We start from the raw sequence: 14,695 nt of genomic DNA, 5'->3' as shown, positions 1-14,695 counted from the left end.
AAACTCTACACTGGCAGGGGATGGGGGCTCACGCCTGGGAGGCTGAGGTGGGTAGATTCCCTGAGGTCAGGAGTTTGAAACCAGCCTGGCCAAAATGGTGACACCCCCATCTCTATTAAAAATATAAAAATTATCCAGGCATGGTGGTGTGCACCTATAGTCCCAGCTACTCAGGAGCCTGAGGCAGGAAGATTGATTGAAACCAGGAGAAGGAGGTTGCAGTGAGCTGTGATCATGCCACTGCACTCCAGGCTGGGCGACAGAGCCAGACTCTGTCTCAGAAAAAAAAAAAAAAAAGGAAGAAAAAGAAAACTGTATACTAGTATAAACTTGAAAGAACTTGGAACCAGGATAAATTAATACCAATCAGAAAAATCAAAGTACATGTACTGTTTGTTGAGCATTGCTATATGTATAATGATATACCACTACATTCTGTGAGATAGTGTCCCAGAAGTGGAACACTGTAGGCAGAGGCAAAGTCAAAAAGAACCTTGAAGTCCTAATCATAGTACTGGCTGAGAAAAATAATTTTTTTGTATTCTCTTGGCTCAGAAAATTGAAAGACCAAGTTAAGGTATTACTTGTATGTGACAGAAGCAGAAATCCATAGAACAGTGAGACTAAGATTAAAACATAACTCTCTGAGACAAAAAGGAAAGGAATAAGAGAGTAAAGGAAGTCACTATAAAGTCACATCGGAGGTAGTAAAATCACATTAATAATGTCCCTCAAAACTTTCGAAGCTATACAGATAAAAAGGACAAAGAAATGAAAAAATGTGAAAGATGAGCACATCAGTTTGTTTGTCCACATGTATTAAATAGCAACTTCTTACTAATGAGCATGTAAGAGTAAGAAATAGAACACAGAGACCCTCCTCTCAGGGTACATCTACTAAGCTATATAATAGTACCAGCTGTGGAGAATTATGTCTCATTACACTTTTAGGATGAAACAATAGAAAAGTCCAGTAAGGTTCAGTCAAACATAAAAGGATCATCAAATAAAACATAGCCTCATTAATTTATTTTCCAGAATTTCTCAAAACAATGAAAATTTAGTTAAGAATTCACCAGAAGTTGTTCTTCATAAGCATATATACAAAAATACATGCCAAAACTGCTTTTAAAAAAAAAAATATACAAATACCTAAATATTTATTCAGCCAACTGACCTTTCATAAATGAAAAAACCCTAAATTATTGAACAAGATGAATTTTGCAGGATCAAGGTTTGACATACTTCTGTTCCCAAGATTTTAGGCTACTTCCTTTCAAATGCTTACACTATCTCCTAGTAACTAGACATTTTTTTTTTTTTTTTTCTGAGACAGAGTCTCATCTAACTATGGTACCCAGGCTGGTCTGTAACTCCTGTATGATGCCCAGCCTGGTGTTGAACTCCTGGGCTCAAGCAGTCCTCTTACCTCGACCTCCCAAAGTGCTGGGATTACAGGCATGAGCCTCTACAACAAGCCTAGACTTTTTATGTGTACCAAGTATATTCAATAACTACAATTCTACTCCTGTATGTGGAGTGTGTTACTATAAAATTTGGCCTACAGAACTGTATAGTATGTAAATAGAAACTTCTTAACTTGTGTGTAATGCCCAGTAGCTCTATAGTAATTAGCTTTAGCTAAAAATTGAAGATGAGGACACTTTCAGCTGTTGGTTTCCAGTTTATATAAGGAGTGCATTCACCTCTTTTGAAGGTCTGTTTAATTCTAGATCAATGCCATTATTTAACTATGATTGTCTAATGTACTGTTATTTGGCAGGCCCTCAGTGTTACGATGGCAGGCCCATTTCTTCATCCAAGCCTGTTGAGTAATTATATTGAATTTCATTAATGTGATCAAATAGCAACTCTCCGCAGAAAAACTCGAATCTACATACACCTGTTTTCACTTGGCAAGTTGCCCTCATTGCAAAACTGTCCTACGAAACTAAAAGCAGCAGTAGGTGTTTATGGCATTGAACAGAATGATTTCCAGAATAAAGTGACCTGAAGTGATCATCTGCCCCATCTGAAATTTCTTGAGAGATGTCGGAGTTCTTCATTCAAAAATGATACCTCTCACACCCTTGGACGTTTAACCTACAAGTATTTAATAAAAGACAGGAGATCTCTGAGGTCGGGAGTTTGAGATCAGCCTGACTAACATGGAGAAACCCTGTCTCTACTAAAAATACAAAATTAGCCAGGCCTGATGGCGTATGCCTGTAATCCCAGCTACTCAAGAGGCTGAAGCAGGAGAATCACTTGAACCCAGGCGGCAGAAGTTGCCGTGAGCCGAGATCGGGACATTGCGCTCCACCCTGGGCAGCAAGAGTGAAACTCCGTCTCAAATAAAAAAGACAGTAGACACCTAAAGGGACCCAGTCTTAAAAAATTATTAAGTATCCAGGCTCTAGATCTAGATCAAGATTTAAATCTTGTGTTCACCAGAACATGAGCATGTTATTGTGTCTCTGATCCTCAATATCGTGGGCTTAAAAGAAAGGATAGTTAATTCTACCTGATAGAGTATTTGTGAGGATTAAAAGACAGGTCGTCTACTAAACTTTAACACAATGCTTCTTCCATAATAAGTCCTCAATAAAACAGGAAAAAATATTACCTTCATTAATGATGATAAACTATGATTTATGCTTTCTATCAAAAACAGATAACTCCTAAAATATAGTTTTAAGTAACTATAGTGTTAAAACATTTCTTCTTGATTTTTTAAGTTTTATCTCAAAGGACAAATTAAGTCAAAGTATTATAGTCACACAGAAACTTGACATGAATGAGCTGTGGACAGAAAGAAAAAAATGGATATGTGCCCAACAAAAAGATAAAATTTGGAGAACAGACCTAGGAAAAATGTCCCTATTTGTAGTTTAATCATGAGGCGCTTACAACGTGTATTGTATGCATTCATAATGTTTTAGAAAATAAATTGCATGTTACTTGAGCCTCCCACATCCCACCTCCTCCCCGTGAAATATAAGGTACTAGGAAGTATTAAAAATGGAATTGTAGGTTTATGTTCTATTTTATTCTTAAAATAGTGAATAATGGCTTTGGTACTTCTATAAAATATAGCTAGGTGACACAAATTAAGCATACTTTTAATCAAGTATAATAAAGAGGACAAAAGGAGAAGGAACAAAATGTTTATGACCTAGAGCCAGAAATGAGGTTAGAGTACCAAATACTATGAATACGTCTTTACATGTTGAGATTCTTTGCAGACAAATGAAACCCCCTCCAGTTTTATGATTTATATTTTATTATGATTTCTCATCCAAATTACAAAAGGAAGCCTGTTGTTTAGAAGGAGCAGAGATTCCTGATACTAAGATGATTAGAAATTTCCCTTGAGGTGTTTCATAGAGAAGCCTCTTTATCATATATTGAACAATGTTCCCAGTAACAGCCTGAGAGTAAACAGTGTTTCAGTTTATAAGGCTGTTTCAGCATCTTTCAATATAGGTTGATATTATCACACTAATATGTAATTTTGTAACAGCAGTCCTATAGGTGAGCAAAAAGATAAGGTTCTCTTTTCTAGCTTGGACTAGGAGTAGATTGCATAGCACAGTCTTTGAACAGTCCTCTGTAAATGATATTTCTCTCTCTGGACTGCGCTTTCCATAGGCATTAGATGGCATCATTCCTGGAGCACAGCAGCCACAGCCATCTTAACAGACAGCGGAGCTGAAAATAGTGTTTTCTTCCTATGAAAACTGAAGGGCCTTAAAATACATCTCTTAAGACATAGCCTATTTTAATAACATTTCTCTACATATACACTGTCACAAATAAGTGGTACCTGTGTGTGTGTATGTTTTTCCCCCTAGGCTTTACGTATTTCTACAAAGGAAAGGAGTATTGGAAATTCAACAACCAGATACTCAAGGTAGAACCTGGATATCCAAGATCCATCCTCAAGGATTTTATGGGCTGTGATGGACCAACAGACAGAGTTAAAGAAGGACACAGCCCACCAGATGATGTAGACATTGTCATCAAACTGGACAACACAGCCAGCACTGTGAAAGCCATAGCTATTGTCATTCCCTGCATCTTGGCCTTATGCCTCCTTGTATTGGTTTACACTGTGTTCCAGTTCAAGAGGAAAGGGACACCCCGCCACATACTGTACTGTAAACGCTCTATGCAAGAGTGGGTGTGATGTAGGGTTTTCTTCTTCTTTCTTTCTTTTGCAGGAGTTTGTGGTAACTTGAGATTCAAGACAAGAGCTGTTATGCTGTTTCCTAGCTAGGAGCAGGCTTGTGGCAGCCTGATTCGGGGCTGACCTTTCAAACCCAGAGGGTTGCTGGTCCTGCACATGAGTGGAAATGCACTCATGGGGAAGCTTCCATGATGCACAGTATCTGCTGTTCTTCAGTCCTTTGTCTTTCTTTGTCATTCAGTTCTAGGCCTTTCCTCTGCACGCTCAATGCCCAGTAAAATTTCAGGATTAACTAAAGAAGAGGAGAAAAAGAAGAAAAGATTCTTCTTAAAAGTTTCTAATGTTATTTTCCTTCTGAAGTCTGAGCCCATTTCTGGGGGGAGAAAAAAAAAAAAAAAAGCAAATCAGAAAACCCACGACTTTTCTTTCTTTTTTTTTTTTCTTTTGCTTTAAAACAAAGGGAAAAAAGAGTTTAAAAAAGAACCCACAATTGAACTTCCAGGAAAGTGTGAAGACCCAAAACAGCTTTGTCTCCAAAGAAGATAGCTCTCTGACTGCTTTGGATAGTCTCCTACACACCATTTTGTCAGGTGGGAGATTTGGAATACACATGCAGGACGTTAGACTGTTGGGACAGCCATTTTCCAACAACCAAGGGGCCAAAATATCTGCAATATAGTAACAGCCTTAATAATACATCCATTTTTCATTTTATACAGCTGTTCTCAGCTATGTCCTCAATGTTTCATCGCATTTATATTCATAGCTATTTTCAAACACGACCTTTTAATTGTTTTTGAAGTATTTCTAAACCCCTTCTTTCCACCTTAGTCCTCCATCATTGTGATAATCTTCTCAAGTTGTTTTAGGCCATTGCCCCAGGCCTTCCATAGGTCTGTCAGGTATATTCATTACAAAGCAGAACAAGAAGCAGTATATCTCTGAAGTGGATTACAGTGACAGTTATTTTACAAGGATTTGTGACACTAGTAATATACCCATATAACCCTTTGAGAACTATCACACCAGCTTTCAGAGTCTTAGGATTGTTGGTCTTGTGATCTGATAAGTTACAGAACTGGGCAATGGTAAAAACAGTCACAGGTTCAGGAAGATCAGGTTTTTTAAACATTATGTCCTATAATGTCATGTAATTTTTAAATGATTTACAAGACTACATAAATGTGTTTATAACAAACAGAAATGATGTTACTTGCCAAAATTTTTCTGGCAAATAAAAAAGGTATTTTATTAAGAATCTCATAAGACTGAAATTTTATTTGAAAAACTGATAACAGCCTAAGTCTTCTCTTTTTTGTTTCAGGCATAGTGAATTTCTGTTTTAAAATCCATTGCATGAAAATTCAATTTGCCTTGGTATATGCAGTTAGCATTGCCATTTTAAAAATGAATTAAAATGATGACTCTGAAGTTGCATGAATATGCTCCAGTGCATTACCTATTGCATGTCCACCATAGTTCTCAAAGGGTTAATGTGGCTTCTGGCATTTAGCCGTCCATTTGATCACTGACAGAGCCAAGAGACCACCAAAGCATTTCATTGTTGAGTGTAATTTGTCCTAACAGCAGTATTGTCATTTTCATGTGACCTGCAGAGCAGGTTTGTATCAATATTTTTTTCCTAGAGAAAAGTCAGCAACTGACAGACCTCTTTATTGATTTTTAGGAGCTGCTTCTTGCAGTGAAAGGCTTTACAGCCACTGGGCTGTGAACTTATTAGAGATGGTCAGAATGAATGCACCCCATGAGTCAGACATTGGCTTTGTGTGAAAGCCAGCTTTGAGGGGATTAGCTTTTGAAACAATGAACAGCTTGCCTTGAACTTGATTATTGATCTATTGACTGTCATTAACAACAACTTAAACATTGTCTTCTGTGAAAATTTTCCTTGAAGAGTCCTGTTCTATGTCTTTGCCCTTTGACCTTTAACTTGCAAACTGGCACAAACTGAAGGAAATCTGGTGTTGCTTCTCCATTGGATTAGTTGTTCTCTAAAATCTAGTAAGCATGAGCTGTTTCCTTAGAGTGGAGAGAGTGGTGATGGCAGATCTGCAGATGGACACTTTGCTCTTTACATGCACACTCTGAAAATGCCCTATAGGTAGAAGTGAATTTTAATTTCATTATAATATAATTTCAAGTCTAAATTCATCATTTTAGTACAAATTACAAAAAACTATAGGAAAAAAAAACCTCAAATACTTGAATGGCCAGTGTGGCTTTTATATAAAGCAGGAATTTTATACTAGTAAAAATTTCTTACTCATTTGCTAATAATACACATTTCCAGATGATTTTTAATGAGTGTAGGTATACATTCTTATTTCAAAATGGATAGTTTGGCTGCCTTGAATTTATATTTATACTCAACATAGCATGAAAATTAGAATGCCTTTTGGTTAAACTACATGTTTATGATTTGGTTGAGGAAAATATTTTATAATTGTAGGTGGCATGCTGCAAAGCCTTGCAGATTGTTATTTCTTACAACCTGAGCATATATACTGTGAGGCTAAGAAAAAAGAACAGTAAGAAAAGAAGAATGGCTTTACAGTAAAATATCATACAATGCAGATGATATTTTAAGAGGATATTGGAGATTACGTACGCAAGGGCCAAGAAAGCAAGAAATGAGAACCAGAGTCAGCCCTGTAGCTTTACTTCAGTGCTTCCATTCTAGATGATGCTGATATTATAAAGAGTTAGTCACTGATGCTAAGCATGGAGGACTATATACATAAGCTCGTTTATATAGTGTTTGCTTGTAGGAGGGTTTAATCCTTTTAGGGCCTTGATATCAAGGAAAAAATAACTGGAAACTATATTTTGCTAAAGATAGAAATGAGGAACTGTGTCATTTTGGGACATGTGCAAATCATTGAGGAACTCCATCACCCTGCATTGAAAATTGATTTTTTTCCTCTAAAATGAGAAAGAAACTGAATAAGCAATCTGTTGCCTCTTTACTCATTCATCACAATATCCTGATTCGTCATAAGACTATAAGTATAAAGGGTTAGAAAATAATCATAGCATTAAGAAGGAAGGAGTCTATCATTATGCTTGAATTCTGGCAAATGTCATGAATAAGGGTTGGGTCATATTTACTTTAATATGACACAAGATTTATGTGATAAGCAAAGGCATATAAGGCTACTCTTTTGACTAGAACATTTCAGTTATCAGGCTGTGTTATTACAAGAGATAAGAAGACAATAAGGACAATGTAATCACAAAAACTGGGATACCATTTGTTTATTGTACACCAGCTACTTTGTGGATATGGTTCCTGACTCCTCTTCTACTTGGGGTTTGGGAAAAAAGTCTCAATCCAAATGGAACAGTGATAGGGAAAGTAATTGATCTAACACATAAGAATAGTGATTCAAAACCAATGTGGAATAAATTTCCATGGGTCAATAACATAAGGTGTCAGTTCAGTATTAGTAGAGATATGCAAGGCATCAAATATCACTAAAAACATGAAAAGCTCAGACATACCATTTCCCAAATTGAAATGAAAACACATTCATGCCTGCAAAAATAATTGTTCTGCTTCATTTATCATTACTTTATCTAATATAAACACAAATGTAAACAAGGCAGTGTTCTTCACATAAAGTGACCATATAGTTAAGAATTTTAGTAAAATATTGTTGTTCTATATATTATTAAACAAATGCAATGAAGTATTAAAATAGCTGATCAGTTTGAATTTCCTGTAAAGCAGTAATTCCGCATCAGAATTGTAGATAAGGTTGTGAATTTACTGACTCACTTCCGAACAGTGTCTGTTGACATGGCAGTCAGAGCAGGTGAATACAGATGCTCTTTCTGATTACAAAGGTTATAGAGCTAAATTAGACAGCATTATGTGATACTAGCAAAGACAACTTCTGTTATAAATCAGAGAGCAAGACTTTTCTGAATCAATGTGATAAATTACTAAGTAATGATTACCAAAAATAATTACTAAGTAATAAAGGATACAGACTGGTTTACTGAAAAAAGCAAGTGTTACATTTAATAATTACCCATAATCTTTTTTTATTAACACATAATTTGGCCATTTCATATACTATGTACCTATTTTCATTCCCTCTCTGTGGGTCATTAAAAAACACAATGTGGTGGATAAGAACATTGTCCAAACTTCACTGCTAGTTCCAGTACATAGATGATGGCATATAGACTGGATTGTAGGGGTAGTCATATTTGCAAGTTCTACGTATTATGCTAATATCTCTAGTGTGGTACACATACACACCCACACTTTGTGGCTCTTACAGTGGAATAAATAGTGTGTCCACATTAACTAAACTCAAAATGCTATCTGAAGAGGAATGGATGCTATAAGCAAACAGACTGAGTTAAACTGAGTCATGAAAATATATATATTTTTAAGTTTTTGGAATCATTTCCAGAAACTAATAAAGGGAATTATTTACTGATAGTATTGAGTCTGTGAGATTGTAGCATATACTGAAACAATCTTCTGGATGGTGGTAAGGTCTTTTTTAGCAAACACAGTAAAGAGCTTATTTCATTTCTGATGCTTTCAAGGGCATATTCCAAAGTATCACAGATGTCAAATAGAATATGCTATATAAACCAAAAATGTACATTTCAGATGACCTATTACAGCAATCTCAGCCAATATGTAATATCACAAAATGTGTCAAGTCAATCGTATAAGAGAATCTAATCATTCGGCTGGATTTCATGTACTTTCATGATGTACTTTCATGATGTTGTGACCACAGGAAATAGGTGCCAGAGCATATGTAGCTAAGTCACAGGTACCACGTTGCCTAGGAGGGAATCATAACTACATCAGAAAATGTTTAACAGTTATGTCTTAAAAATTAGAATTTTATGTATTAAAGAAAGCAACAACCAGGAATAGCACCACACCATAAATATGAAAGCTAATTATTATATTTAATAAATATAATGGAAATGGAGGAGGAGGAAAAATGAGTCTTTTGTTAGATATAAAGACAAACTATAGCACTCCTTGATAATACAACTGGAAATTTTACTTTAGCAAGCATAAAATAGTGGAGAAAGAAATGCCACTTCAAGCTCTTCACACTAGTGATGATTATGTGATATATCAATGTAATATTTAGCCAGTGGTTATTAGATGTTACCATGCTTAAAGACATCTGATACTCATGCATAGCCTTACAGGCTAAAAATGTAAGAGGTAGGTGTTCCGTAACCTCAGTTGGAAAGATATATAATGTTAGAATCCCCTGAGACAAGCCATTTCCCTGATACAGAAATTTACCTCAATAATCATGTAACCTAAAACACTTGGCATAGTAGCAAAGAAGTTGCCTTAGTGTTCTAATCTCATCTAATTGTGACCTTTGTCTTTCATGTACTTCTGAAATCATTTTCCATTTTTTCCATTGATGTGATTTTGACACAATTCTGAAATGTTTCAGGTAAGATTAATAACATCCAATTACAAATATATGTTTCAATATTTTATACATGTCTACTTTGAAAGTTAAACCAATAGTATAGAAAGCCTAAGAATGAACAGTGATTACACATACTCACAGAAAGTAAGGGAAAAACACATGATATCGTAAAATCCTGTCAATTTTTGAGTAGAATACAGAAGTACGTAGCAGTCTTCAATTTTTAAACACAATTATGAGCTTACAACTGGACGTGACATGCATCATTTATTAGAACAATGTTAATTGTTTATACTAAATAAGGATATAAGATCACAGAAGCTTAGTATTGTAACAGAGACTTCACAGGCATTCATAACTAATGCTTTCTAAGGAAAATAAGGGCATAACCCAGAACGCATGGTCAGTGCAGAGTAAGTATTAAAAGTTATGTATGAAAGACATTTATTTATAGAGATTTCTGAGGATTCTATGCCTTTTCAACTTAAAGATGAGTGTGTCTTAGAATTTATTTTATACATCATCGGACTGGGGATAATATTCAAATCTGCACTCAGCATATCCTCACATTACATGGCATATTGAACAGTATAGGAAAAGACATCATAAACTAGAATGTTGTACAGATTCATATAACTTTGCCATGTGCTCTGCTGTAGAGCTGAATTTATATGCCCTTAAAAAGGGATAAAAATCAATTAAATATAAATATGAAAATACACTTACGTTAGGTCACTTAGCTTCAGAGCAAGATGTCATTAACCTTTATTTCACAGAGAAAAACTGGAAGAAAAGCATGGTGAACAAGAATAAAATGATACACTTCTTGGCTTATAGAGATGTTAATTGGGAATTTTTTCCACTTGTTTTTATCCATGAAAAAAGAATATCAGTCACAATACAGACATTTCTGTTGTATTTGGTCTGTGGGTAAACTGGATCCCAGGCAGAATACTTTTTGACACAGGCCTTTTTATACATGCTTTATATATGATGAAGCTTTGGTGAGATGTGACTGCATGGTAGGATGCATTTTCCTAGGATAGGATATGGTGCTGCTTGTACTTGCCACCTTTTATATGAATGTATGTCGCTACATTGGCCTGTCTGGCCAAGATATGAATGAATAAAGTATGAGCTGTCTATTTGAAAAGTCACTAGGATGCATGTTTCATTTGCTGTTACATAATGCCAGTTTGAACCTGTTTCCTCTATATATTAACAATCCAATTGTTAAGATAAAATATACTTTGCTTGAATGAATGATTTTGGTAGTAATATGAAAGTTATCCTTAAATCAATGTTATAATTTTAGCTATTACTGAAATACTGTCACAGAGGCCACATTATTGGCTGTCTTCTCACAGCTCTTTAGTATATACCATTGCCTGAGTAAAATTAGGTTTTTAGGTCTTTTTGGCATTTACTTCTTTTATAGCTGATGTGAAATCAATTATTCCTTTATATGTTCATAAGTACAAAATTTCACTATCTTAATTACTTCCAAACAATTTCCAAGCAAGGGTGTGTGTGCCTGGTTTTTCTGCTCCTCCAATTCTAAGATCATTATTTGTTTGCCTTTTGTTTGTCACCCAAAAATACAGATGGTTGGGAAAGATACATCTTACTGAGTTGTCTTATGCAGTCTCTGTCTATATTTGCATTTCTTTCTATTTCTAAATTGTCTTTTTTTTTTTTTTAACACAGATTTGGTTTTCCATTCCCTTTGTGAAAAATCAGTATTGAGCAGCATTGTACATCAGAGATGGTACCCAGGAAATATCTTTGTTCCTCAGTATTTTCCTTCAAAACTTCCATGCAAAGACAGTCCCAGTAAAGTTCACATACATCCCAGCCTCTCTCATTGGCTTCTAACTTTTTATAGAGCTATTCCCCTGAGAAAAGTGAAATGCTGAGTATGAAGGGTATTGTCTGTTGATAAGATAGCTAAGGAAATTTGCTTTTGGAGAATATATCTTAAATAATTATACAGGAAAGTAGCCACAGTATAGTGTTCTGTTTAAGGTATATCATGGGTGCATAAATGCCTAAAACCTTCATCCTTTGGTCTATTTCTCTGTATGTGTAAATTACATATATATTAGAGAGATAGAATAAAAGAATTAGGGGTGTTACAGAGGCAGCTTTTTTGCTGCCTTGGTTTTGACTGTATCAGCATTTCTATTGCAGACCTCTATTTTCAGGGGTTTTAGAGACTCGACCATAAAAATTTGCTTCAGGCTTAAAAGTTTTGAAAGATTTTTTTTAGGTATCTAATTTTAAACAAATAGATCTTGTTTTTATATTATAGGAGGGAATAAATGGAGTTTACTAGTTCAATTTTGCGCTAATATAACTTTTAATAAACCTAACTTTTTAAACAAAAACATAAAATCTAATTAGTTCATAGTTGGTTGATGCTTTTTTAAAAGAATCAATTATTGACCTTGAGAAACTTGCCTGCTTCATCAGTATAGTAACCTATCTTTAAGATGTTTTAAAACGTGTATACCTATATTAACATTATCTTGATTCCAGTGGCAGATCAGTATGATAATGCAGGTTTATGACATCCATATAAGCTATCTGGTAATATAGATTTGGGAATATATAGTATATATGATATATATATATACACACACACACACACACATATATATATTTACTAGATAGATGAAAAGAAAAAGCTCCCATAAACTTAGTTTGTCAAATAAATACCATATATTTAAAAAATTGCACAGACATTTATCATTCAGAGTCAGAATGAGATGCAAGTAATTGCAAAGGGAAGTCGTCTCTTAGGTAAACAATATACATTTTATAGCTTCTTACGAAACTAATTTTTTCTTTCTATGTTGTGGTTATGGGAAAGTAAAAAAATTAAAATTAATACAGACTTTATTTAAATAACATTAAACTGTGAAGCAGAGAGAAATGCCAGGAAATTAAATATGTAGGCCATTATCTTGTGGTTGTCTGACAATACTTCACCTTTCTTTTAATTCCCATGATGTTTTCAGTTATGGAGAGAGTATTAAAATCTAGATTTAAGTTTCTGCATTGTTCTCATTACACTCAACACTATTTCATTAAGTTCTTGATAGTATGTAGTGTTCTGTGTGCAAGGAAAGAAATAAATAACACATTTATTTGCTGAATGAGTTTTAAGGTGTGCAAGTTATAGTGATGTTTTTCCCACACAGGATTCTATACATTTACACCATCTTAAATCTGGCATAATTTTTTTCAGATAGCTTCTACTGACAAACACAAAGCTTGTTTGTGTGCAAATATAAGGCTAAATAAATGGTGCTAAAGTGTATTATGACTGTCAGATAAAATCAGGCAAAATTTTGTGGTGCTTAAATTAATTTTTTCATTGATTTTATTGATCAGTGCATTGAACAGTGTTTATTATTCACAAGTTGTCTTTTATTAGTAAATCAAGGCCTCATAGCACATTGTTAAATAAAGTGGTTGACTAGTCTATGTAACAGCTCACCAAGCTACTATCTCTTTTAACTCCTTATAATGTTGCGTCATTAAAGGTCAAGGGGTCATGCTATTAATCTCATTGCTATAGACCATTAACATGACTGAACTTTTCCACAAAGTACTTATGTTTACAATGCTATAACCCTTTGACTGCTGCGGCAACCTTTAACCACACAAATGTCACAAGCTAGAATCATCAGCATGGTTCTTGCCATGGCAATCAAAGAGTTAAGGGCTGTGCAGTGATTTTTTTTGTATTTATTAATTTATATTTATTTTGTTTCCATTCAAGGAGGGGATTAGGGGTGGGGCAGTTTTTGTCTGCTGTAAGTGTCTTAACCAAGGGAAGGGTTAAATGGCTTTTTATACTATTGCATCTTCTGTATTTACCATCAATTCATTGTGTTGTAATTAAAAGAAACTGTCAATAAATAAGAGAACAGAAAAATGGTTCATAGACATTGTGGTTTTACTCAATGAATGATTTACATACATTTATGACGAGTATGTAAGATATGATTTATAAGCAGTACCCTTTACTATCTATGTCTTTCTAATCCATATGAAACAGAAAATGAAAACTAATTTAGGGAAAAATCCTCAGTGCATTTCCCTGAATTAGCAAGTATATGAAACTGGCCACATCAACTGGAGAAACTGTTTAGTTACTATATGCTTATAACTGTGATCAAATAAAGGAGAAGAAAACTTCATTGCATCAAATATATTTCAGGCAAATGCCTGTAAACATAGGATATTTAAGGTTTCTACAAAGACTTGACAAAAATAAAAGACTACGTTTTGAATAGATGAATGTAATTTATTTTTTAAAGTTACACATCATAGTTGTCTAGGCAAATTTAATCACAGAATTCATTTTTATATTAAGTCTTTGGCAAAATCCCATATAAGAAATCCCACCCCCCCCCCCCCATGGTGGCTCATGCCTGTAATCTCAGCACTGTGGGAGGCCAAGGCAGGCAGATCACCTGAGGTCATGAGTTCAAGACCAGCCTGGCCAACATAGTGAAACCCCGTCTCCACAAAAAAATACAAATATTAGCTGGGCATGGTGGTGCCTGTAATCTCACCTACTCAGTAAGCTGAGGTGGGAGAATCACTTGAACCAGGGAGGTGGAGGTTGCAGCAAGCTGAAATCATGCTATTGCACTCTGCAGCCTAGAGAACACAGTAAGACTCCATCTCCATTTAAAAAATTAAAAAAGAAAAAAATAGGATTATAGTAAAGGATGGCCATGAACTGAATAACCCACTCACAGAAAGAAAGCAAGAGGAAGGACTAATATTTTCATAACTAGCATATTAATAAATTACCTTGTACATAGGATAAACTGTGAAATCACTTTCTGAGAATATCAGATAGTTGCATGTAATCAAGTACTAAACCAAGAACTTTCTGAAGATTAGATATAATGTGTATCAAAGGTCATCTGAATTTTAGGAAGTCATATTGGGAATAAAGTGAACAGGTTGTTTGTTCTCTTATGCAAAAATCAAGGTACACCTGTCCACCAAGGAATTAATCTTACAAATTTTA

General features: G+C 34.8%; 1 protein-coding gene across 1 annotated transcript in view; it reads left to right on the top strand.

The window, feature by feature from the left end:
- The window catches only part of MMP16 (matrix metallopeptidase 16), a 299,850-nt gene extending 286,256 nt beyond the window's left edge, over positions 1–13,594 (top strand). Inside the window, exon 10 of the mRNA XM_033202547.1 lies at positions 3,855–13,594. Within this exon, the coding sequence (XP_033058438.1) occupies positions 3,855–4,189 (335 nt within the window). The 3' untranslated portion in view covers positions 4,190–13,594. The remainder of the gene's footprint in view (positions 1–3,854) is intronic.
- Positions 13,595–14,695: the final 1,101 nt, after the last annotated feature.

Source organism: Trachypithecus francoisi, unplaced genomic scaffold (assembly GCF_009764315.1).
Source record: "Trachypithecus francoisi isolate TF-2019V2 unplaced genomic scaffold, Tfra_2.0 Lachesis_group7, whole genome shotgun sequence".
NCBI classification, from domain to species: domain Eukaryota; kingdom Metazoa; phylum Chordata; class Mammalia; order Primates; family Cercopithecidae; genus Trachypithecus; species Trachypithecus francoisi.
This window is presented reverse-complemented; position numbering and strand designations above follow the sequence as displayed.